The sequence below is a fragment of the Podarcis cretensis genome, assembly GCF_951804945.1.
Source record: "Podarcis cretensis genome assembly, chromosome: 5".
In the NCBI taxonomy this organism is placed as follows: Eukaryota; Metazoa; Chordata; class Lepidosauria; order Squamata; family Lacertidae; genus Podarcis; species Podarcis cretensis.
In genome coordinates, this window is record NC_137174.1 from 13,885,046 (window position 1) to 13,909,576 (window position 24,531).

Consider the following 24,531-nt stretch of genomic DNA (forward strand, 5'->3'; position numbering starts at 1 on the left):
TTTGTGGGATATCTCAGCTTGTAGCTGTAGGAAGGAATTTCTACTGGTGCAGCTAGTGGGTCTGTGGTTCTGTGCACCCCCCACACTCAAACAAACTCCCAACAAAGTGTATTCAACAGGCATTTCATTTTAAAATATATCTGTTTAATGACTGAATGAAATGTGCAGATGAAATATGTACTGGTCGTAGGAGAACCAGATAACACACATAAGTAAGTGTGTGTGTGTGTGTGTGTGTGTGTGTGAAAGAGTGTGTGTGAGAGAGAAATATGTGTGTGTATTGATGTAGGTCCCACATCAATGGGTTTGGGAAAGTATAAGCCCAGAGAATACTTGCCTTCCACAACACTCTTGTTCTGTCTAAGTTCAGGTGTGCAGGATTCTCTTCTGGGGGAGGAGGGATGAATAGTCCAGGGGTAGATCTACACACAGGGGGGAAAATGCTATAAATAAGTCAGAAATTAAATCATCATAAAAAGAACCACTATGGAAAATAGCTAAATAAATTTGTTTTGCTTTCCAGCGCCATCTGGTGTTGCATGTCTATAACGCATTCAAAACACTTTTTTTTTTTTACTAATGGAGCTGAGTCCCAGGTGTTGTGTGTGTTGAGGGGGTGAGATTGCCACTGACAATGTATATGCTGAATCCCTGATCATCTCAAAAAGATGCCTCCCAATGCAATGGAAATTAACATAAGGAGAAGGGAGTCGATGACAGAGAATGAGAGAGAGAGATCAATGGGTTGCAACAGTGGGAGAAACCACTATCAGTGGACTTGAGGGCACTATATGCAAACAGGCGTTCTTACCTGCAATATTGATGTGCAAAACATGGAGCTTGGGGCTGGTAGCAGTTTTGGTTCTATAATGGGAAGAATGGGGATATGAACTTGTGTAAGTTGCATTATATAAGAGAAGTCCCCAATATAAAATGCAGTCAAAGTTCCAGGGGCAGAGAGGGGAGATCCAGAGGCCAGGAAGAAGGCAAGACAGTGCAGGACAGAATGCAACCATTTCATTTAATGCCCAAACTCCCAATGAACAAGCAGAGTGCTTTCTCAAGAGCATGTTCTGCCAAAATGTTTTCCAGAAAGAGGATTGCTCCCTAATTCATGTGAACGCACACATTTGCCCTCTTTGGAACAGGTTTCACATCATATGCAAAGTATTGTTATCTGAGCTAGTGAAATTCCACTTCATGGGATACCCAGAGAAACTTGAATGTCTGACTTCATACTTTTGCATATGTGGGCCAGTCATGGAAACTTTTCCAAGGAAAATCCTAGGTTGCATCATAACAGCAAATGATACGGCTGCATTTTGTCCTACGCTGGGTTTGCCTTCCTGCCTTGTCGCCCTTAAGCAATATTTACGCGACAAAGACATCTCCTAAACACCAGTGCACAAACAAACCGGCCTTTCTGCAAAGCGCCACGTAACATTGATAGTGCCAAAAACAAAGAGCACCTTTCTTAGCATTTCCCATAGCTGTTCAAATTCTTTTGCATACATATCACAGGCAAGGGCTCTGTAAGGAAGGCGTGTGTCACATCACCTTCTTGCTGCTGGGATGCGGATGATTCAGAAACAGCATTTTGAAATGAATGGGTAGTCTGGAAGAGATGAAGTTGTGCAGTAAATTGAAGGATGTGGCGGGGGGGGGGGCGGCGGCAGATTTGTATACCTGTATACCTGAAGGAGCGTCTCCACCCCCATTGTTCAGCCCGGACACTGAGATCCAGCACCGAGGGCCTTCTGGCGGTTCCCTCATTGCGAGAAGTGAGGTAACAGGGAATCAGACAGGGGGCCTTCTCGGTAGTGGCGCCTGCCCTGTGGAACGCCCTCCCACCAGATGTGAAGGAAATAAGCAGCTATCTTCTCTTTAAAAGACATCTGAAGGCAGCTGTTTAGGGTTTTTAATATTTAATGCTGTATTGTTTTTAACACTTGATTGGAAGCCGCCCAGATTGGCGGGGTATAAACAGTGGTGTAGCGTGGGTTGTCAGCACCCGGGGCAAGGCAAGTAATTTGCGCCCCCTAACCCTAACCCCCAGATGTTGCGCCCGGTGCGGCGGCCCCCCCTGCACCCCCCACGCTACGCCACTGGGTATAAATAATAAATTATTATTATTATTATTATTATTATTATTATTATTATTATTACATTTGGAGCGGTAGGTTAGATGGGAGAGAAGAGAGCTTTTTGAAAGCAGGTATGCATTGTGCAGATCAGAGCAAGAAGAGGAGGCCAAGCCAGCAAGGAGGCAGTGAGGGTGTGACAATAGCGAGGCTGCCTGAGTGCATTATTGCTGCTTCTGGCTGTGTGTGTGTGTGTGTGTGTGTGTGTGTAAACAACTGGTGAGTTTCATGGGAGGAGGGACGGCTGCGTTTTGCCAGCCCCCTTAGACTTCATTGGTTCCCATAATAGCGTTGATTTGCATGTCATGCCAGCGCAGCTATGAAAGGGGGGGGGGAGAGAGAGCCCTCTGAGTGTGGTGGTGTCAGCTCTCGCTGTTGTTCGACAGTGTAAAATTAAATTAATAAAGCCCCCAACACCGGATAACATAACAGGAAATTAATGGCTTTTACTGTCGTTCCGATGCAGTCATTTGCAACCCAGCTTTCCGCACCAAAGCCTTCATAAATGCAAGCAGTTTCTCTAAACAAGCATAGTTAGGAACTGCATGCAAGGTAATCTCTTTTTTTTCTTTCTCCCTTTCCCCACCCACCCTTCTCTCCCCCCCCTTTTTTTTTCTTTTGCCACGCTTGTGTCCTTTAAGCTAACGAAATCTTCTGTTTTGGTAGAGGATGGATGCTGCAGGAGGCTAGCCCTACCGCCACAAATGGGGCCGGGAAGCCAGACAGGATTCCACCCTAAAGCCTGCGGGGCGATTGACCCCAGGGGATGCCTGTTCCTCTCAACAGAGCTCCACCTTGATGGACGCCTAGGGGGTGAGCCTATTTTACTGCAGGTGGCAAAGACAAACGGCTTTGCTGATTCTCCTGCTGCTGCTACTACTGGGGAAGAAAGCTTTGTGGGGCGCGGGACAGAGGAGCATTACTCTCACCTCATTCATGGGCCGGCAATATACCGCTGTGTATCTTATGGGCAGGGACGCGGGTGGCGCTGCAGGTTAAACCACAGAGCCTAGGACTTGCCAATCAGAAGGTCGGTGGTTCGAATTCCCGCGACGGGGTGAGCTCCTGTTGTTCGGTCCCTGCCCCTGCCAACCTAGCAGTTCGAAAGCACGTCAAAGTGCAAGTAGATCAATAGGTACCACTCCTGTGGGAAGGTAAAAGGCATTTCCGTGTGCTGCTCTGGTTCGCCAGAAGGAGCTTAGTCATGCTGGCCACATGTCCCGGAAGCTGTATGCCAGCTCCCTCAGCCAGTAAAGCGAGATGAGCGCCGCAACCCCAGAGTCAGTCACGACTGCACCTAATGGTCAGGGGTCCCTTTACCCTTTACCGATCTTATGGGCATGAAGGAAGCACACCAGCTCTTAATGTTTTAATTATGTTTTTATAGAGGTTGGAAGCTGCTCAGAGGGGCGGGGTACAAATAATAAAACTATTATCATTCATATATATATATCATTTTTATTAGTTTTTTTAACATATCATTTTCAACAGTAATTAAACATACTTTTACATCTTATTCAATTTTTTTGACTTCCATCAATCCTGTCTGAAAATTTTCCAATCTAATCTCTCAGTATGCATTTCTTATCTTCCCTATTACATTTCAGACTCATAACCAATATCTCTGTCTTTTTCTACTTTATAACACTTCGTATATTTCTCCTTACGAAACTTCTTGTAGTCCTACTAGCGTAATTTGTTGATTACAGTTGCTCTTCAAATAATTCATATACTTCTTCCGATCTTCTCTAAATCTCTGGTCCCGCAGGTTTCGAATCCTTCCTGTCATTTTGTCCAATTCTGCAGAGTCCATTAATTTCATCTGCCATTCTTCTTTTGCCGGAATTTCTTCTTGTTTCCATTTCTGGGCTAACAATACTCTTGCTGCAGTTGTTGCATATTAAAACAATTTAACATCTTGCCTATTAATGTCCTGACCTATAATACCAAGTAAAAATGCTTCTGATTTTTAAAAAAACTTTTATCATTACAGTGGTACCTCAGGTTAAGTACTTAATTCGTTCTGGAGGTCCGTTCTTAACCTGAAACTGTTCTTAACCTGAAGCACCACTTTAGCTAATGGGGCCTCCTGCTGCCACCGTGCTGCCAGAGCACAATTTCTGTTCTCATCCTGAAGCAAAGTTCTTAACCTGAAGCACTATTTCTAGGTTAGCGGAGTCTGTAACCTGAAGCGTATGTAACCCGAGGTACCACTGTACAGTCAAACCTCGGCTCCCAAACACCTCCTTTTTGGAACGTTCCGGCTCCTGAATGCCAAAAACCTGGAAGTAAATGCTCCGGTTTTTGAACGTTTTTCGGAAGCTGAACATCCTGCATTCTTCGGAAGCCGCCGGCTCCTGGAACCATTCGGAAGCTGTGCCTCGGTTGTCAAACATTTCGGAAGCCGAATGGGCTTCCGGAATGGATTGTGTTTGACAATGAAGGTTTGACTTTATTACACGAAAAAGGCTGATGTGGGAGAACTTTCAGGTGGAGTTGTGCCCCAAATTCATGAAAGGCAGCCTGGCTTGTTCTATGACTTTGGGACAAAATGTATGCAAGCGTGCAGAGAAGCAACCCTGAAATAAGTTTGATCACTTTTGGTGTGGAGGGGCTTGTCAGCTTAGTATTCTGCTCAGTATCTTACTTTACTGAATATACCCCCCCACCTCCCCATATACACCAAGCCAGGTGTCCTTCGCATGACCCAATATGTTACAAGCTAAACATAGTTTTGAATTTATTATTCATTCATTTGTTTGTTTCATTAGTTTCAGGGTAGCTCGGTTGCTTCAAGTGTGGTGTTCATGACGCCAAGTTTCATAGACTCTTAGAATCGTAAGAAGGGGCCTACAATATTCAGAAACAGAACAAAACAGCAAGTTAAAAACAAAACAAAACATCCATTTCAATAAGAACGCTTCATCTTAGTCCCTAAACCCTTTTAAAGAAGATTTTACATTGCTAACTGAACTCTTCCAACGTGGTGCATTGTCAGGAAGATTATTCCACAGCTGTAGGGCAACGGCAGAATCGGGCCCTGCTGTGGTGACTCTCAAGCTGCATATTCATAAACTTCTCCATCAAAATTGGAATTCACCTGCCTCAATGGATTTTCAGTCGAAACCTGGCATTCTGAGTTCTAAAAGCTGCAATCCGATTAAAGAAATAAAAGTTGAACTCAATTCAAATTTATCTCTCCTTAAACTACAGTGAGGTGTCATCATCTTTCTCTCTCCAGAGAGAACTGCCGGTCAGATTTCTGTGGTGCTATGGCATGCCAAGGGACGCAGGTGGCGCTGTGGGTTAAAGCCTCAGCGCCTAGGGCTTGCCGATCGAAAGGTCGGCGGTTCGAATCCCTGCGGCGGGGTGCGCTCCCGCTGCTCGGTCCCAGCGCCTGCCAACCTAGCAGTTCGAAAGCACCTCCGGGTGCAAGTAGATAAATAGGGACCGCTTACCAGCGGGAAGGTAAACGGCGTTTCCGTGTGCGGCTCTGGCTCGCCAGAGCAGCGATGTCACGCTGGCCACGTGACCCGGAAGTGTCTTCGGACAGCGCTGGCCCCTGGCCTCTTAAGTGAGATGGGCGCACAACCCCAGAGTCTGTCAAGACTGGCCCGTACGGGCAGGGGTACCTTTACCTTTACCTTTATGGCATGCCAAAAAGTGAAGTGTTTCAGGCAATCTTGGAAGCCAGTAGGCTCCCATTTGGTATTCTGTAACTTCCTTCTCTGGCCCTGAGCAACTTACTGCCTTGTGCCAGCCAGCCATACGTCAGGCGCTTTTTAAAAATACTCCTTGTACTGAGATTTCAGATTCATTCTGCAGTCTTTAACATATAGGCAGTCTGCGTATTATTTACAAACGATCTTCATTGAGATGCTTATACACTTCATTACATGGTGCCGCTCTCCTTTTGTCAAGCTCATATTTGCATTATTTCATGTGCTTCATTAAGTACGCATTTATTTATCCACGGACCGTAGAAAATGTGCCAGTCCCCCCAAAGAAAGCCTAAAAACACTTACTAGGGAATAAAAGCCTCACTGAAGACCATGGGGCTTACTTTTGAGTAGACATGCAGAGGTCTGCACTGCCAGCTGCTGATCAAATCCTTATCAGTAGATGCAGGGCGTGTGTTCCAATTTGGGGAATATTTGACATTTATATCCTCAGCAAATGACACCCTCGATCCTGGGCGAGTAACTGTACGTATTTCTAGTCTACATTGTGAATCGTGCCTTCAAAAATAATTTTTAAAAGCTCGTGAAAAGTTGGATAATTCCAACAAAGGATCGTTCTCATCAGCACCAACCTTGTCGTTTTCAAAGGGGGGTTCGTATTCTCCCCTGGGTTTTCTGAGGTCATTTGATCCTCAAAAAAAAAAAGGGGGGGGGAAGGATGAACATTTTTGCTTGCATTTTGCAGAAGGCAAAAATTCATTAAGAAGCCACAACTGGAGAGTAGGAAGTAAAATCCTTTCCCCCCCCCCCTTCCTCCCTGTTGACTGAGTCAGCAATCAGATTACCCCCACCAGTTTAAAGAAAATGGTAGACCTACCTTTCACAGACCCTCCAAGTGTCCCTATTTTCCAGGGACAGTCCCGGATTTTCAGAAGCCATCCTGGTTTCTGATTTGATCCTGGAATGTCACGCTTTTCCTTAGGCTGTCCCTATTTTCATCAGAGAAATGTTGGAGGATATGAAGTTATGCAACCCCCAAGCCAGGGAGATAAGTGACTATATAATCTTTAGAAGACATCTGAAGGCAGCCCAGTACAGTGGTACCTCTGGTTAAGAACTTAATTTGTTCCGGAGGGCCGTTCTTAACCTGCAACTGTTCTTAACCTGAAGCACCATTTTAGCTAATGGGGCCTGCTGCTGTGCCACCACCACGCGATTTCTGTTCTCATCCTGAGGTAAAGTTCTTAACCCGAGGTACTACTTCTGGGTTAGCAGAGTCTGTAACCCGAAGCATTTGTAACCTGAGGTGCCACTGTATAGGGAAGCTTTTTTTTAATGTTTAATGTTTTGTTATGTTTTTATATATGTTGGAAGCTGCCCAGAGTGGCTGGGGCAGCCCAATCAGATGGGCAGGGTATAATTAATAAAATTATTATTATTGTAATTATGGAGTGTAAAGGTAAAGGGACCCCTGACCATTAGGTCCAGTCGTGACTGACTCTGGGGTTGCGGCACTCATCTTGCTTTATTGGCGAAGGGAGCCGGCGTATAGCTTCTGGGTCATGTGGCCAGCAGGACTAAGCCGCTTCTGATGAACCAGAGCAGCGCACGGAAATGCCGTTTACCTTTCCGCCAGAGTGGTACCTATTTATCTACTTGCACTTTGATGTGCTTTCTAACTGCTAGGTTGGCAGGAGCAGGGACTGAGCAACAGAAGCTCACCCCGTCGCAGGGATTCGAACCGCCGACCTTCTGACCGGCAAGTCCTAGACTCTGTGGTTTAACCCACAGCGCCACCCACATCCCTTCGATTATGGAGTAGGATGTCCCTATTTTCATTGGAGAAATGTTGAAGGGTATGCACGCCTGGTGTGCCTCATACAATCTGAGAGCCATGCATTTGAGAGGAACCTGCGCCAGGGGAACTGTGTGTGATTTTAAATGTCCCTTCAGCACATTCTGTGGGGTTTGGTACCTAGGTGAAGCTGCTTCTTATGTGTTGATCAAAAATAGGTGGGAAGCCTATTTTTCTGGGGGGGTTTCTGGGGTCAGTCACGTGGGAAACTGGGACAAGAATCCCTTTCCCCCTTGCTCCTTGTACAGTTTGCTTGAGGAAGGGTCCCTAGAATTTGAATCGCCGGTGTTGTTCAGCCTCTTGTTGGGCCCAAAGCGTGTTGTGGGAGGGGGGGACCGGGCCTTTCTGTGCAGACTGGGGCTAGCTGCTGTGAATGACAAGCGCTGTGTATTGATCGTTTTCTAAACTCGTCCCAGCCGATAGAAGGTAATTAATGACTCCATTTGCCTCAGTACCAAGGAGAACAATTGAGTTTGAAACGGCAACAACTGGCAGTGATATGAAAGCCCCCCCAAGGGGGATATCTCGGAAAGACGCTGACTGGCCTTGGCTGCTTTGGGACACAGGAGCACAGCTGAGGGGGAAAGAGCTTTGACGGCAGGGGTGGGAAGCAACAGAGAATGGGGTAGAGGGAGAGGGATAGTTTGGGACAAGCGGGGGCTTATATTAGCTGGTTAATTTCAAAAAATAAGAAATGCTTTGGAGCAGTGATTTCTGTTTGTCTTGGTTGAAGATCTCCCTCAGGCCACTTCCACTCACAAATCTCCCCCTTTGAAGTGCTGGAGGCTGCGCTAGTCCCAGGGGAGAGTGTTTAAATGTAGAACCATGCTGGTTTCAAACCCTCCAAGTGTCCCTATTTTCCAGGGACAGTCCTGGATTTACAGAAGCCATCCTGGTTTCTTTTTTTGATCCCAGAATGTCCCGCTTTTCCCTAGGACATCCCTATTTTCACTGGAGAAATGTTGGAGGGTATGAAATAGGACGTTCCTACTTTCATTGGAGAAATGTTGGCGGGTCTTCTTCTTCTTCTTCTTCTTTGGCGATCACTCATAGCCGAGTAAGATTGTCTTCCGTAAACACAAGTCCATAAGTGACTGTGGAGGCCAATTCTGGATCCACACGTCCTTCCACAGTGGGAACATAGGTTTCTGGGTGGTAATTGATCATGCTGAGGGTTTGCCAAGCGTGCCTTCCTCATAGCACATTTCTCTCTTTCGTCCTGAGTTTGAGCATCTTCAAAGCCCATGACACCTTTGGTAAAGGCTGTTCTCCCATTGGAGCACTTGCAGGCCAGTGTTTCCCAACAAAGGTCCGTATAGTTAAAGCTATGGTTTTCCCAGTAGTGATGTATGGAAGTGAGAGCTGGACCATAAAGAAGGCTGATTACCAATGAATTGATGCTTTTGAATTATGGTGCTGGAGGAGACTCTTGAGAGTCCCATGGACTGCAAGAAGATCAAACCTCTCCATTCTTAAGGAAATCAGCTCTGAGTGCTCACTGGAAGGACAGATCCTGAAGCTGAGACTCCAATACTTTGGCCACCTCATGAGAAGAGAAGACTCCCTGGAAAAGACCCTGATGTTGGGAAAGATTGAGGGCACAAGGAGAAGGGGACGACAGAGGACGAGATGGTTGGACAGTGTTCTCGAAGCTACCAGCATGAGTCTGACCAAACTGCGGGAGGCAGTGGAAGACAGGAGTGCCTGGCGTGCTCTGGTCCATGGGGTCACGAAGAGTCGGACACGGCTAAACGACTAAACAACAACATACTACATTTTAAAAAGATTTGCCTTGAGAAAGTCTTTAAGCCTCTTTTGTTGACCACCAGCTTTTCGTTTTCCATTTTTAAGTCTGGAATTGAGTAGTGCCATGCTGGTTTGCACTTTCCAGAATTGCTGCTGCTTTACCTTCATGCGTTCTGCGAAGTGCAACATAGTGAGGATCTCAGCCACAGAATATGTCTGGTTACCGTCTGGTCGGCCTGGAACAGAACTGGGGCCAGTTGTAGACCCCAGGAAGTTGATATGCCAGGGGTCTTTTCTGCTGTTTCAGACAACAGGCCAAGCCAGCTGGAAACATGCCATGGGCCTCAGCCCTTAGAGAAGCTCTAAACACTGGAGGAAGGAAAAAATGTGTAAGGTTTGAAATCTGGCAACTTTAAAACAAGTAGTTGGGGAGATCTCTTATTCTGTGAGATCAGCGGGATCCCCTTCAGCTGGGACACTACAGAATCTCAATTGTCACAGTTGTCAGACGGGATATAAACTGGATGGATTTGTGCCACAGAACGCTGCTTATTAGTATTCAGAATCTGACGGTTCGCCATTTTGCGGGCCCTTAGGATTCATAATTTTCAAGTTCGCTTTCCCATGCTCCCAGCTCCAACGCACAGATAGGAAGCTTGCCTTCAAACCATGGCTAACCAAGCATTTGAATCCATGCCTCATAGATCTGCCTCGAGCACTTTATCCATTAACAGAGGGTGGGAGCTGCAGAATGTTGCACTGGCTTCCCTCGGTTAGCATCATTTATTTTCAGTGCAGAATATAAATTTTAGTATTCTGATGCAGAAAATTTATTTGGTGTAGAACCTGAATTTCCTTTCTCGTGGAATATGAACAGCATCCGTGCCTTCCTTGTTGTCTCATCTTCTCACCCGTGTCTGTTGGATCTTTGGGGCTGCAATCCTGTACTCGTCTACTCAGCAGTAACCCCACTGGATTCCCAGAGACTTGCTTGCAGCCAGATAATTGTGTGTAGGGCTGCCTCTCCCTCCATCTCTCTCCTTCTCTCTTTGTATGGGGGCCTGTCGCATTTGATGTCCTAAGTTTGTGTGCAGAGTGGGAATAACCCCCAGAACAGAACTATCAGTGGGACATGATTGATCAATTGAATTCCATAGTGGCTGAAAAATGTGGGATTAAGTAGTGTATTATACGCACAATGAGTTGAGGCATGATGTTCATTTCAAGTTCATTTTGCCGGCCCTCTGCCACCAGATCAGGCAATCAATAGGGGCAGCAGATATCATATATCACCTCTCGCCGTACGAGGGAGAGCACCATAATCTCTCGCAAATTTAGAGTGACAGATTTGTCAAGATCTGAAGGGCCCTGAATAAATGAAGGGAAAGAGAAGCTTACAGTGGCTTGAGAAAGCTCAGGTTTCAGCTCCTGCAAACAAGGCACAGTGTACACATGCACATTTCATACACAGGCATGAATGCGCTATGTGGAATTGTAGATACAAAGGTGGCTGTAGCAGATTGCATTAATTAGATTACAGTGCAGTTTGTGCTGCCCAGAATAGAGATGATTTAGCACTCAGGTTCCAAAGCTTTTAGGAGCAATATAACAACAACAACAACAAAAGGTAGGTAGGTATTTGTGTGTTCGTTATTTCTCTATCTCTGGTGCCATTTGAGTTACCCAGAACCTTTAGTAGACAGGAAGGAATGAGACAGCAACCAAAACAGAAAGAAAACCATTTTATAATTGCTGTTAGCCTTGCCCCAAGTCACCGTTCAATGCCTACTTCATGTTTTGAATTTCATGTATGGGTTGTTTAGGGCAAAGCATGTAAACGACTTTTAGATCTTCATGTATGGTGACTGCGACTGCACATACCTGGAGCATGTGTGATTGTCACCCACATGTGGGTGCTGTCTGGGTGGCAAATTCACCCCCTTTCATCGCAAAGTCATCATAATCAGCTGGGCCTGCAGCTAAACGGGTGGATGACTCTCATCCAAATCTGCTACGTTCAAATCCATAGCCTAGGGGGAGGATCATGGGGTACAGATTGGTGGAGCATGTAAAAATGCAGGCACAAATCAGACCCCAAGACCTAGGGTTGATGTAAATGATTCAATGAGTGCTACCTGAAAGACCTGGCTCTATAGGTGTGTAAGGCCCTAGAATTAGGCTTCTTGGCCATTTTCCACTTTACGCTGGTGTTATTCTGAAGCCTCCAGAGACAGACAAGCGTTTGTTCATTTATGGTGCAATAGCCTTGTTGCCAATCAGATGGGGATGCACACATGTAAATAACTGTATTGCACATGTTGGCTAATGCTACCAGCACTAAGGTCTGCTACTTAATTGGAATATGGCTTGACAATATCTCCTGGGTGGCGAGAATCCCTGCAAGCAGAGGATGGCTTCATTCCCACCCCTTGCTTATTGCTACCTGATGCCCCTGGACAACCATGCTCAAGTTGCCAGCTTCCTCCCAGGGCCGGATTTAGGTTTGATGAGGCCCTAAGCTACCGAAGGTAATGGGGCCCTTTATATGTCCAGCTGTCCTTTGTCAGCCACAAATTGTCACTGTTTTTTGTGTGTTGAATATATGCTATATGGTAAGGGATGCGGGTGGCGCTTTGGGTTAAACCACAGAGCCTAGGACTTGCCAATCAGAAGGTCGGCAGTTCGAATCCCCGCGACAATGTGAGCTCCCGTTGCTCGGTCCCAGCTCCTGCCAACCTAGCAGTTTGAAAGCACGTCAAAGTTCAAGTAGATAAATAGGTACCACTCCGGCGGGAAGGTAAATGGCGTTTCCGTGCGCTGCTCTGGTTCGCCAGAAGCGGCTTAGTCATGCTGGCCACCTGACCCGGAAGCTGTATGCCAGCTCCCTTGGCCAATAAAGCGAGATGAGCGCCGCAGCCCCAGAGTCGGCCACGACTGGACCTAATGGTCAGGGGGCCCCTTTACCTTTTTATGCCCTATGGTAATTTATGGACCTAATAGGTATCTAAAGCCATTTGCAGATGCAGAATGAAGGCACCCTATATATAGAAATGAGCAAACCAGTGATATTGAAGAGAGCAGGGGCCCATGACTTACATCACAGGAGCCTACAAAACACTGTTGCTGTTTGTAGGTTTTATTTTATTTGTTTTTTATCTCATATTTTGGAAATGTATATCCAGGTGTTTTTTTCCTTTACATTTTTTTGGGGCCCCCAAGAGAGTGGGGCCCTAAGCTATAGCTTGTTTAGCTTATACGTAAATCTGGCACTGCTTCCTCCCTATCCCAATGTGGACTTTGCTCTTTCAAGCCTGCTGTCCTCCGCAGCTTCTCATGTTGATCTTGCCTGAAGAGGTGCTAAGATGTGCCCTTCTCTCTGCTCCCTGGGCCCTGATAACCCTCCTGCCTTTTTATCTCCTCCTGTCTCCCACAATCGCACAGTGGAGGCTGTTCAATAAATGTAAGCTACTCCTGGCTCACAGGGTGGCGGCGAGGTACGCATTTGAATTTAGTATTTGTATTTAGTTTGTATTTAGTCCTCTGGAGAGAGAGGAAGGGAGCTTGAAGATTTTGGACCAAAACTGGTGACTTTCCAGTGCACTGTTTCACATGGCAGTCATTTGGGCTTTTTCAGGCCTGCATGTGTGTGGCAGGGAGGGGGACAACCCCCCAAACACGGCTTTCAGACAGTCCGTTCTGGCAAAGCAGTGTGATGTATGGGAAGAGAAGGCAGAATGTCAAACAGACTTTTGAACCTGAAATGTTATATAGATTATTTCTCCCCGTTGTATAGATTAGGTGGAGCGAAATTCATGCTTGTCCAATAACTGTCATTGCCACCCTCCCACTCCTCCTCGACTGCCGCCTAATTCATTTTTAGAGCATCGTCCGCATTCCTCCCCTTGCTTTTCCTTCGGCTTAGGAGCGGCTTGGGCATTGAGGCACCCCGGACGGGGACCTGGCTGGCTCCCAATTGCCTCTGACACCGTGGGGTCGTCTGCATTTCTCCTTGTGGCATGGCTTGAAAGCACGGGTCCGATCGGTTTTCTGCTTGCCTAAGTGCACCAACTCCTAGGGGCAGAGGGGTCTTCAGCCCCCTCTGTGTTTTCTGGCAAGGCCCCTGTGATGTTGAGAAGGAGGAGGAGGAGGAGGCCAAAGGCAGCACTGTTCAATGGTTGGCTCTTTCTGGGCTCAGCGCTTGGCCTCCTCCGGACAATTTGGTGCCACACGTATGACGCCACACATGCATGACATGTGCTGCCCCCACCCCCAATCCTGGATGGAAGATGGTGCCTCTGCACTTGCCCCAGTCCTTTCCAAGGGAAAACCCACTCTTTAGTGATAGATCGGAACAACTGGCAGTCTAGGGGAAACCTGAATTGTCCTTTGCTCCGACTGAGCACTAAAGAGCAGTTTCCCCTGCTGGTTTGGTGGGGGGGGGGGAGCAGCAGGAGAAGAGGAAGTGTGGGAAGCCCTGTGTATCTGCATCCCAGAGACTCTTTGTTTTCAGTCTCCTTTCGCTTGTCCACTGCTGCACTTGTCACCAGAAATCATGCAACAGCCTAGAATCAGCCATTTTCCTTAAGCTAGACAAAAAAAAGGTATACTACATTTACCCAGAAATGACTTAGCGATTTATGCCTGTAGTTGCCTAGTAGTCACCATGTGCCAGTTTAGGTTTTTAAAAGTGTTAACATAAGAACAGCCCTGCTGGACCAGGGTCCTAGCCCAACATCCTCACAGAGTCTGATGCCGGTCCCTACCTACAGATACATTTCAGACTTTTTCATATACTGTTTCATGGCCCACTGAGCTGCATAAAAGGTAAAAAAATACACCCTTCTTTGAAACTTTTCTGAGGACCTATGTTTCCCTAGCTTCTTGATGGTGTTGCTGAGCCATTCCAAGGTACAAACTCTGATCTTAGGTGCAAATCTAGAAAAAAATTAAGGATGCCAGCATAAACATGTGCTTGCATGTCTCCCATTGCAATCACTGGGACTTAGAAGGGCTTGTTTTTGACTGGTTTGTGCCCATTATTCCTTCCACCGACCCTCCTGCTGTGAAGTCTACCTCTGAATACAGGCATGAGTGGAACCCATGGATTTTGAGCATTTGGGGGGAGGGGGTCAGTGATCCCCAAAGCCCACTCTATGGAAATGAGATGAGGAGAGGTAGTTTAGCTCCAACTTCTTCCCCAACCCCCACACTGAATGAGAATGTCGGGGAGAGTGGGGAAGCAAGAGGCTGCAAGCTTGCACTAATCAATATGTAATATTGTCCATGGTCTTACAAGTGATATTGTATTAGGTTACTGTATATAATGCAGTATTGATTATATCATATTGTATAATCACATATAAACTGACATGTATAACAGTCAGGAGGGAAGTGACCACTACCGTAGGCCACAATGGAGAAGCAAGCTTTGGACTGCAGGTTCCTTGAGGTAGGAAGCCAAGAGACAAAACTATAATCTCTATAGTTTGGCTGCTGAATAGATGCTGCTGGAGACACACACACCCGGTTGTCATGGGGAGGAAGAGAACAGTGCAAAGTCCACAACACCCTCACAGACCCGCCGTATCTGTCCAACAAAGCTGTCGTTAACGACAACTTGAAATCTGAACGGCGATTCATCGCTAGGCTTTTGGTGTTGTATCTCTGCAAGCGCGAGCCAGCTTGGAATTGGGGGGGCGGGGTGCTGTCTGAGGTTCCAGATTATCCCCTGCGTAGGGAGGCATGCACAAAATCACACCCTTCCGTGCCTGATAACCGGATGCAGAAGTTGGTGGGAAGGGGATGGGTGATTCCTCAATAACGAATCAAATGTAATTATTTAGTGGTCTGTTTACCTCGTGACAGTGATGTTGGGGCTTGTTTTGAGATCTCGTCATGCAATGGGCAATGCAAATCTACCAAAAAAAATCTAAATAGGGCTGCATACATGTAGTACAAAGCTGTTTTCTATCAAATTTGTCTAGCGTAGGTCGAAGGTGGTATATGAACAACAACTCGAGACCTTAGCCTGACAGAGTACACATACAAGTAGGATTAAGAAACAGAGAATTTCTGCCCCGAGGCATAGTAAGGTGGAGCTTTTGTGTTCAGGAGGTAGTGCCCAGCTTGGTGTGGACTGCCCAGAGAATTTGATCTGACGCAAAGTCTGTGTGTGTCTCTATTTGTGTCACAGACAGACAGAGAGAGAAAGATGTGTAGACTAACAGGACTGTAGACATGTGGGTTGAGGTGGGGGAATCATGCCAGCAGCCTTGAGTGCATGGTTTTTTGTTGCTTTCAGAATGTGGCTCATTAAGTGATTATATGCATTTGGAACTATTGTATGAAAGCTGCCCTTATGCAGAACACTGGAGAGCATTGCTCTGAAAGGCCACTCCTTTCTGTAAAGAGGTACAAATTCTTTGTATCCTGTATGAGCAGGTGTGTCCTATACTCTCCCCTCACCTCCTCCCCCCCCCCACTTTCTTTCTTTCTTTCTTTTTTGCTACATGGTATGTAGATTGGGTGATTATCAATATTAAAGAGTAGGAATAATCAGACTAAGAAACTAAGCCCTAATTCTCCACAGCCCAGATTGCACCAGGCTGATGCAAACAGCCCCAAACACCAAGTGAAACGCCATCTCTAGCACAGAGTACAAGTTTGTGCAGACTGGGCTTGGTTCTGAAGCCTCGATGTTGTCCTCTAAAAGGGGTGGAGAGCTCGCACAAAGACACTTGGTAATCGGGCCTGGGATCTGGAGCAAACGTCACCAGGTTTCCAGACCCTCTTGCCCAGACAATTGAGAAGGAGACATTGGGTGCTTTTGGCAAGAGAGAGACGACCCTCACTAATGCCCTGTTATCTCTTCCTGTGTCTCGCAGAAGTATCCGAGGGCTCAGTCCCCAACGGCGATTCCCAGAGCAGTGTGGATAGTTTGCGGAAGCACCTTCGGGCCGACACTTTCACGCAGCAGCAGCTGGAAGCTTTAGATCGGGTCTTCGAGCGTCCTTCTTACCCTGATGTCTTTCAGGCATCAGAGCACATCAAATCTGAGCAGGTGTGGACCCAGCTTGGGCGGGGGGGCAGGGGAGAGAAGCATTTGGGATACATGCAGCTGGAGAAGCTGCTTCACTCCTCCTTACTTCTTGTACTTGCCTTACTCTGCATTTACAGACCTCGAATCGGTTTCCTAATCACCCCTTCCCCCCAGGGAACTGTAGCTGCTGAGGGGGGACAGCCGTTCAACAAGGCTCTCATGCCCTCCCTGCACTACAGTTCCCAGAATTCTGTGGGGGAAGCCGTGACAGTTAAATTGGTGTGAAACCAACATGAGTTTGTGGTGTAAATGATGTATCCATTTTCACATGCCCACCCTCCCACTTGGCATACTTTTCTTTGTGAGTCCCCACACTCCTTTAAAGTTGGTCATATCTGCATCTGTCTCGAAAGAACGACAGGCAGACAAAAAACTCATTTGAGTCCATGGCATGCACGCATGATTTGCTTCCCCAGTTGTCACCACACCATAGCTGTCAACTTACAGATTTGAAAATAAGGGACCAGCAGCCTCAAAAATAAGGGATCAGCAGCCAAAATAAGTGATTTTCAGAGCACAGCTATGTTCAACTTCTGAGCCCCTCCCAGCCAAAGGCAGAAAGCCCAGCCAGCAGCCAAACAAAGCCTCAAGCGGTGGTTCCCACAGCGCAGCAACCCGGCAAAGGGGATGCAGCAAGGAAAACTACTGTCACCTCTCCGCGGCCAATTTGATTGGCACAAGGCATGCAAGCTCCACCCCCCAGTCGTTCTTAGACTCCTTCTTGGGTGAGCAACGCAGCCAAGCAACACAGTTGGAGCCTCCCTCCTCCCTGGCTGGCAGGCAGGGAGGGAGAGGAGCTGCTTCCTTTGAAACCCGGGAGATTTAAGGGACATCATCAATAAGGGACAGCAGCGGGACACAGTGCTGGGATAAGGGACTTTCCCACCAAATAAGGGACGGTTGACAGCTATGCACCACACACTTGTGCAAAACCTGCCTGCATGCTCACACACCCAAGCACACATAAAGCACACCTCCAACTTTTGAAAGGTGCTGGCGTGCCCACTTTGTGCTTTAAGGTACATGGAAATGCGATGCCGAAATACTAGCATGCAGGCACATTTTCTAGAGAAGTCTTGTGTCTTCTGTAGCTCCCCTCCCCAGCAGTAGATCGGTTCTTTTCATGCCTCCTTTTGGAAACAGACACACATACTGCTTTTCGATAGTATTGTTTGTACACCTTGAGGCACCTTGGATGATAATGTTGAAGACAGCCTATAACTCACACCACATCACTTTGGGTAACTGCACACTTCCTGCAACGCTCCTCAGACAATCACAGCCACTCAAACACACCATTTAGGCATTTGTGTGAACGCACACACCTTCCCTTTGGTTATTTGATTGTGTAAGGACGCACCCAAAATATGTACACATGCACTCTTGTTTGTGCTCAACAGTTGTGTCCTAAAGATGGCAGTAGTCTATATTTTTCTATCTGGGATACACAAACGAAGGCTACTTTGGAAGATTCAGTTGACCAGATTCTGTGCACATTACGTATAAGACATCAGTGTAATTTTTGTTCTCATTAAGGTCACAGACAGTTAATTCCCTTCCCCAAGTAGGAACTCCAATAGGAGATGTCATAGCTGAGTGTGAAAACAATATCTCTCGCACAGAGCTGTAGATAGATATTTTCTAAAAGGCTAGTCCTTTGAGTGGGTTTCTTAAAAAAAAATTTTAATTGATTTATATACCACCCTTCAATAAGTATTTCCTGGGAAGTTCTCTCTCTCTCTCTCTCTCTCTCTCTCACACACACACACACACACAATACATAATGAATAGATGAAACATTTATTGTAAAATCATGATGCAATCCGTAGCATTATTTTATTTTTATCCTCCGAGAATAGAAAAAATGGGTTTCCAAGTCCTATTTTATTATTGTAGAACAGTTATCAGAGGACCTGTAAATTCTCATTCTGTTCCTGTGCATAGTAATACAGGAACGTTAGGTTGCAAAAACAAGGGGTGTGTTGTTGTTGTTGTTGTTTTAAAAAATAATAATGTCAAACTTTAGGAAAGAAGGGTTGAGGAAGCCGAGTCACTGACTAAAATGCTCACCTTTGATTTAACAGACCCTTCAGTTTACAGAGAATTCTTCTTTTGAGTTTCCTAACGGCCAAACAGAGCTTCCTCGTGCCACCTTCCAACTGATGGTGGTGGTTGTTGTGCCCTTGTCAGAGACAGGACACAACCTGTGAGGAATTGATACAGTTCAGCAGGAAGTCCTCCTCTTTCGGTTCAGCCCAGCCAGCAGAAGCTAAGGACTTATCCAGAATGAATGGAGCGTTTTTTTCCCTTTGCTTGATGCCAAGCCCAAGCGCTGCTTTGGAAAGCTCTGTCCCTCCTCCAGCTTTACCTGCCTCCCCCAGGCTTGCCTTTTATCCCCCAAGAGGTTTGCCTTTAACACAAAGATCAAAAGTCTTTTTTAAATCACCCCAAGCGGTAAACCAACAATGGGAAGTGAAGGAGAGCTTGGCTTTAGGCTCCTGCTATCCCCGAGTCCCTGAGTTTATTACAATGAATAACCTTTATTTACTTTCATTAGACTATTAAACACCAGCACAGTCATTCTTCCCCCAGAAACTCTGAATGGGGCCCATAAAGCAAATCCAAAGCCTAATTGAGTTCATTTTAATTTCTCTCCGATCACAGCGAATTACTCCAGTGATAAATCAGGGGGCAGCCTCACCCCCAGCAGAAAGCCTAATTTGCAGCTAATTACAAAACTGATTTCTACAGGAAGATCAATACTAGAAGGAATTGGAAATGACTAGGCAATCGCGGCTGGCCAGGGAGGGCGGCAGGAGGAGGGCAGCTCTCTGGGAGCTGGCATGGAAAGCGGGGACAGGGAAAAAACAAAGCAAAAAGAGCAGAAAATCAGTTTTAATTTAACGTAATATTAATCAGAACAACTTTTCCTGCTTTTTTTTTCCCCTCCTGTAGTCTCTCCGGTTCCCGTGTCTGGTTTGGAGGCTGCCACAATAAAAAGGCAATTACCAGTGCCTTTTGGACAGGACACCCTTTTCAAATGCAATGAGTTTTCCCCCTCCCACCCTTCTGTTAGCCATGTGGCCTGCCCCCACCCCAATTTCATACCCCAATGCACAAGGGTTGGGGGAAGCAAGAAAGGAAGCTCTTTTAAAATAAATAAAAAAATAAAAAATAAGAGAGAGAGAGAGAGCCCAAGAACGGCTGTGGGGACGAGCTGATCAGCAAGCAAATCCCACCCTTCCTCACAATGCAAACACCCCAGAGGACATTTTCTGCCCCTAGCAGAACCTTTTCCCACACTCTGTGGCAAGAACAGTCAAGTTTTCTGAATCTGCCTTTCAAAGAATGAAGGGGGTTCTCCCAGCCAAACCTCCATCTTGTAGCATCTGCTGGGGAAACCCAATAGAATCTGGCCAATAAGGGAAAAGGAAATTCATAGGCAAGAGGAGGTGGGCTTGGGGGGGGGGTGCTGGCCAGAGCTTGCCCTTCCTCTGCTTTGTGCCCTCCTTCTTTTCTCCCATCTGTGCAGGGACTGCGTAGCACCTCTTCCTAACTGTCACCCCCTCCTCCCATCTGCCCACTGTTCCCTTCCTTCCAGCCCATCAATAGAGAGCTTTCTTTTCTCTCTTCCCTAGGGTAATGAGTACTCCCTCCCAGCTCTGACCCCTGGTCTTGATGAAGTCAAGTCAAGTCTATCCAGCTCTGCTAACCCAGACCTGGGGAACAACGTGTCAGGACCCCAGACATACCCTGTAGTGACTGGTAAGTTACGAGCGCAGAGGCCGGAGTCAAAAGCTTTTCCTTTCCTATTGTCATTACCCCACTTCTGCTTTTCCCGAAACCGTGGCGTGCTCCCAAAACAGAGAGCCAAGGAAAGGGACCTTGAAAAAGATGGGAAGAAGGAAGGCAGGACTCTGATGGGGGGGGGCAGCATTGATTTCCCAGCTGAACCAGTTGGCAGGTGCATTTACTTGATTCACCCCTGTCCTGCCTTTTGGCCCCCTAAAAGGTAAAGGTAAAGGGACCCCTGACCATTAGGTCCAGTCGTGGCTGACTCTGGGGTTGCGGCGCTCATCTCGCTTTATTGGCCGAGGGAGCCGGCATACAGCTTCCAGGTCATGTGGCCAGCATGACTAAACCACTTCTGGCGAACAAGAGCAGCGCATGGAAATGCCATTTACCTTCCCGCTGGAGTGGTACCTATTTATCTACTGGCATTTGACGTGCTTTCGAACTGCTAGGGACCAAGCAATGGGAGCTCACCCCGTTGCGGGGATTCGAACCGCCAACCTTCTGATCAGCAAGTCCTAGGCTCTGTGGTTTAACCCACAGCGCCACCCGTGTCCCCTTTGGGCCCCTAGACTCACAGAATAAATAACTAAACATTAAAATACCAAATGAAGTCATTTGAACACTTTATAAACTTTTTTAAAAAGCACAAAACTCAGCAATAAAATCCAGCCAGCCCACACTGAGCTAAAACTTGCCAAACCATAGCTCGTCCAAAAGGCCTTTTGAAACCATAGTCTTAACAAAGCATCAGAAGGCTGTGTCTTGGGGAACGAGGGCAGGTGTGCTGTAACTGAGAGAGCCCTGTATTTTTGTGGCCACTCTTGTATTTTCTTCTATTGATATCCCCGTATTCCTTCCATCATGGAAGCCAAGACGGTGCACAGGTGGTCCCTAGGTAGTCACCTCTCCCATCCAGGTACGGAGCATACCCTGGGACTACTGGTTATGATAGCCAGGCATTTGGAAGCAGCATCTAATTAGATCTAGGTATATTTGTTAGAAGGGTGGAGGACATATTGAAGCACATGCTTCCAGAAGTATTCAAGTTCCAAGGTAAGAATTGGCACCTTGCATCTTGCCTAGACAATAGCCAGTCGCCAGATAACAGGCATTGGGTACTGTTGATGCCCACTGACAGTTAATGATCTGAGCTAGATCCATGTTCTGCATGGCCTTCCAGAGCAGCCCTACACAGGGCACATTGGTGTTGTTGTCCAAATACAATGTTACCAGAACTCGAATGAAAATGGCCAAGTGACTGTAAAAGGCAAATCCTGGCCATGGATGCTACTTAAATATCCTGATGTGAAAGCTGGATTCAGGAGCAAACCCAACTCGCAAAGCTGCTGCTGCCGCTGCTTCAGAGACTGGGACCTCAAGCAGAACTTGGGTCCTCAGGTTACAAGGAGGACTCCTGTCCCTTAGCATCTCCATCTCAAAATGGATTGTTAACCCAGACAATTGCATGCCAAGGCTTTGTGCCTCCCATCACCCCAACCGACTGCATATAGAATAAGGACAGCACACACTTGACTTTGGATTGAATAAGGCCACAGCTTTATTGAATACAAATGAAAGAGGTTTAGCATAGGCATAGGGTGACCATTAAGTTCCGGTCCGCCTGCTAGGTCAATCCGACAAGGAAAACCAGGTGGTTGCTTCATTAGGTCTGCCCCCAAGGCCAGCCCTGTGTCCAAGCCTGCCTAAAGGGACCCCTGACCATTAGGTCCAGTCGTGGCCAACTCTGGGGTTGCGGCGCTCATCTCGCTTTACTGGCTGAGGGAGCCGGCGTACAGCTTCCGGGTCATGTGGGCAGCATGACTAAGCCGCTTCTGGCGAACCAGAGCAGCGCACAGAAATGCTGTTTACCTTTCTGCCGGAGTATTTATCTACTTGCACTTTGATGTGTTTTCAAACTGCTAGGTTGGCAGGAGCTGGGACTGAGCAATGGGAGCTCACCCCATTGCAGGGATTCGAACTGCCGACCGGTCGGCAAGTCCTAGGCTCAGTGGTTTAACCCACAGTGCCACCCGCGTCCCCCAAGCCTGCCTACCATTGGCCAGTCATGCAGGCAGGCTTTAATCCAGCTCCTGATAGGTGCAGGGGCGCTTTCTGCCCCCTCACCTGTTCAGGCAGGATCCCAGCGACCCGAGCCCCCTTGTGGGGCCTGTGTGATGCCACTGCTGACCCATAATGCTTCCTCACCAGGGAATGTGAGTGGACTCATTGATCCAGATTGCAATGCAAAGAAACCACTTATCCCTTCTAGCCAAAATCCTGCTCTTTTAGGCAAATACTTGCATGGCTTGGTACCTCCTGCTATAAAAGGGGGGTGTCACTGTGGGAGGCAGAAACAATATTTCACCTATAACAGGCCCCGAACCTCAGGTAACCTCCTAACACCAATATCCCTATTTCTAATGAGTAAATAATGAGCAACACCGCTTGCTTTTTAAACTTGGAAAAAGAGGGCCTGTTTTGGTTTATGAAGATCATTTCCCATGCTGCATTGTAAAGGACAGACTCTCACAAACTTGCCTTTGTCTGAGAAAGGGTGAATATAGATGACCAGCTTAATTACAACATGATATTTTCTACCATGTGATGGGCTGAACATATGTATTCCTACAAACATTGTTTGATATCATTTGATGGACTGCCCTGCATCCAGAAGTTAGTGATGTTAGCAAAGATCACCCCCACATGGGTTTTTGGTCTTCTACCTTAGTGATCATGACTGGTGATGTTAGGTGGAGAAGGGACAGAATTTCACAACAAGAGTCGTTTAAGAAATGGCCCGCCATTCCTGTTTTTCCTTCGTATTTTTTTAGATTTCACAATACCAAGTGTTTTTATACTTTGAATGATTTAAACACTTGCCGTTTATGGTTTTCTCCCCCCCCCCCCTACATTTTAGGTGTGTTTCAGTGGGTTTGGGGGGCGGGTATTTTTCCTTACTAAGAACCTGTACTTTGTTTCTCTAAAGACATGTTAGCTGTCACGCCTTGTAACGAGGGTGCTGTGTGTGTTTATCTATGGTTAATCTTGATTATTTTTAATGTGTCAAGTGAACTGGGGGTGTGTCCCTCACTTAAAAACAAACCAACAAACCACCAGCAGTAGTTCATATTGCCATGAAATTGAATAGTTTACCTGGCACCGTTATTACTCTCTTTTAGGGGCTGGATTATGACTGCTTTTTCTCTCAGGCTTTTAAAGATATTTGATTGATTTCTATAATCTCATTGGATCCCTGTTATATGTTTGCTTCCTAAACTTGAACCAAGTCAGACCATTGGTTCATCTACCTTAGCAATGTCTATCCCAGGCATAGGCAACCTTCAGATGTTTTGGACTACAATTCCCATCATCCCTGACCGCTGATCCTGTTAGCTAGCGATCATGGGAGTTGTAGGCCAAAACATCTGGAGGGCCAAAGGTTGCCTATGCCTGGTCTACCCTGATTAGGATTTTAGGCAGGGGACAATTCCCATCCCTACCTGGAGATATCAGGGATTGAATCCAGTATGTGCCCATAGACTCACAACTGTCCATGGAGGTGCAGGTCAACTCTGTGTCCTGGGCAACTATCTACCAGTCCATCTGGTCCACAGGCTGAGACCCTACCTGCCCACAGACTGTCTTGCCAGAGTGGTGCATGCTGTAGTTATCTCCCGCTTGGACTACTGCAATGCGCTCTACATGGGGCTACCTTTGAAGGTGACTCGGAAACTGCAATTAATCCAGAATGCAGCAGCTGGACTGGTGACTGGGAGTGGCCTGTGGGACCATATAACACTGATCCTGAAAGACCTACATTGGCTCCCAGTATGTTTCCGAGCACAATTCAAAGTGTTGGTGCTGTCCTTTAAAGCCTTAAACGGCCTTGGCCCAGTATTCCTAAAGGAGCATCTCCACCCTTCGTTCAGCCCAGACACTGAGGTCCAGCTCTGAGGGCCTTCTGGCGGTTCCCTTCCTGCAAGAAGTAAGGTGACAGGACCTTCTCGGTAGTGGTGCCCATCCTGTCAAATGCCCTCCCATCAGATGTCAACAAAATAAACAACTATCTGACTTTTAGAAGACATCTGAAGGCAGCCCTGTTTAGGGAAGTTTTTAATGTTTGATGTTTTCTCGTGTTTTTAATATTCTGTTGGGAGCTGTACTGAGTGGTTGGGGAAGCCTAGCCAGATGGGCGGGGTATAAATATTATTGTTG

General features: G+C 46.8%; 1 protein-coding gene across 9 annotated transcripts in view; it reads left to right on the top strand.

The window, feature by feature from the left end:
- Positions 1-24,531, top strand: part of PAX2 (paired box 2) — a 145,100-nt gene that overhangs the window by 94,571 nt on the left and 25,998 nt on the right. For all 9 annotated transcript variants that reach the window (XM_079975303.1, XM_079975305.1, XM_079975306.1 and 6 more), the window contains 2 exons: positions 16,307-16,482; positions 20,160-20,286. In XM_079975303.1, the coding sequence (XP_079831429.1) occupies positions 16,307-16,482; positions 20,160-20,286 (303 nt within the window). The remainder of the gene's footprint in view (positions 1-16,306; positions 16,483-20,159; positions 20,287-24,531) is intronic.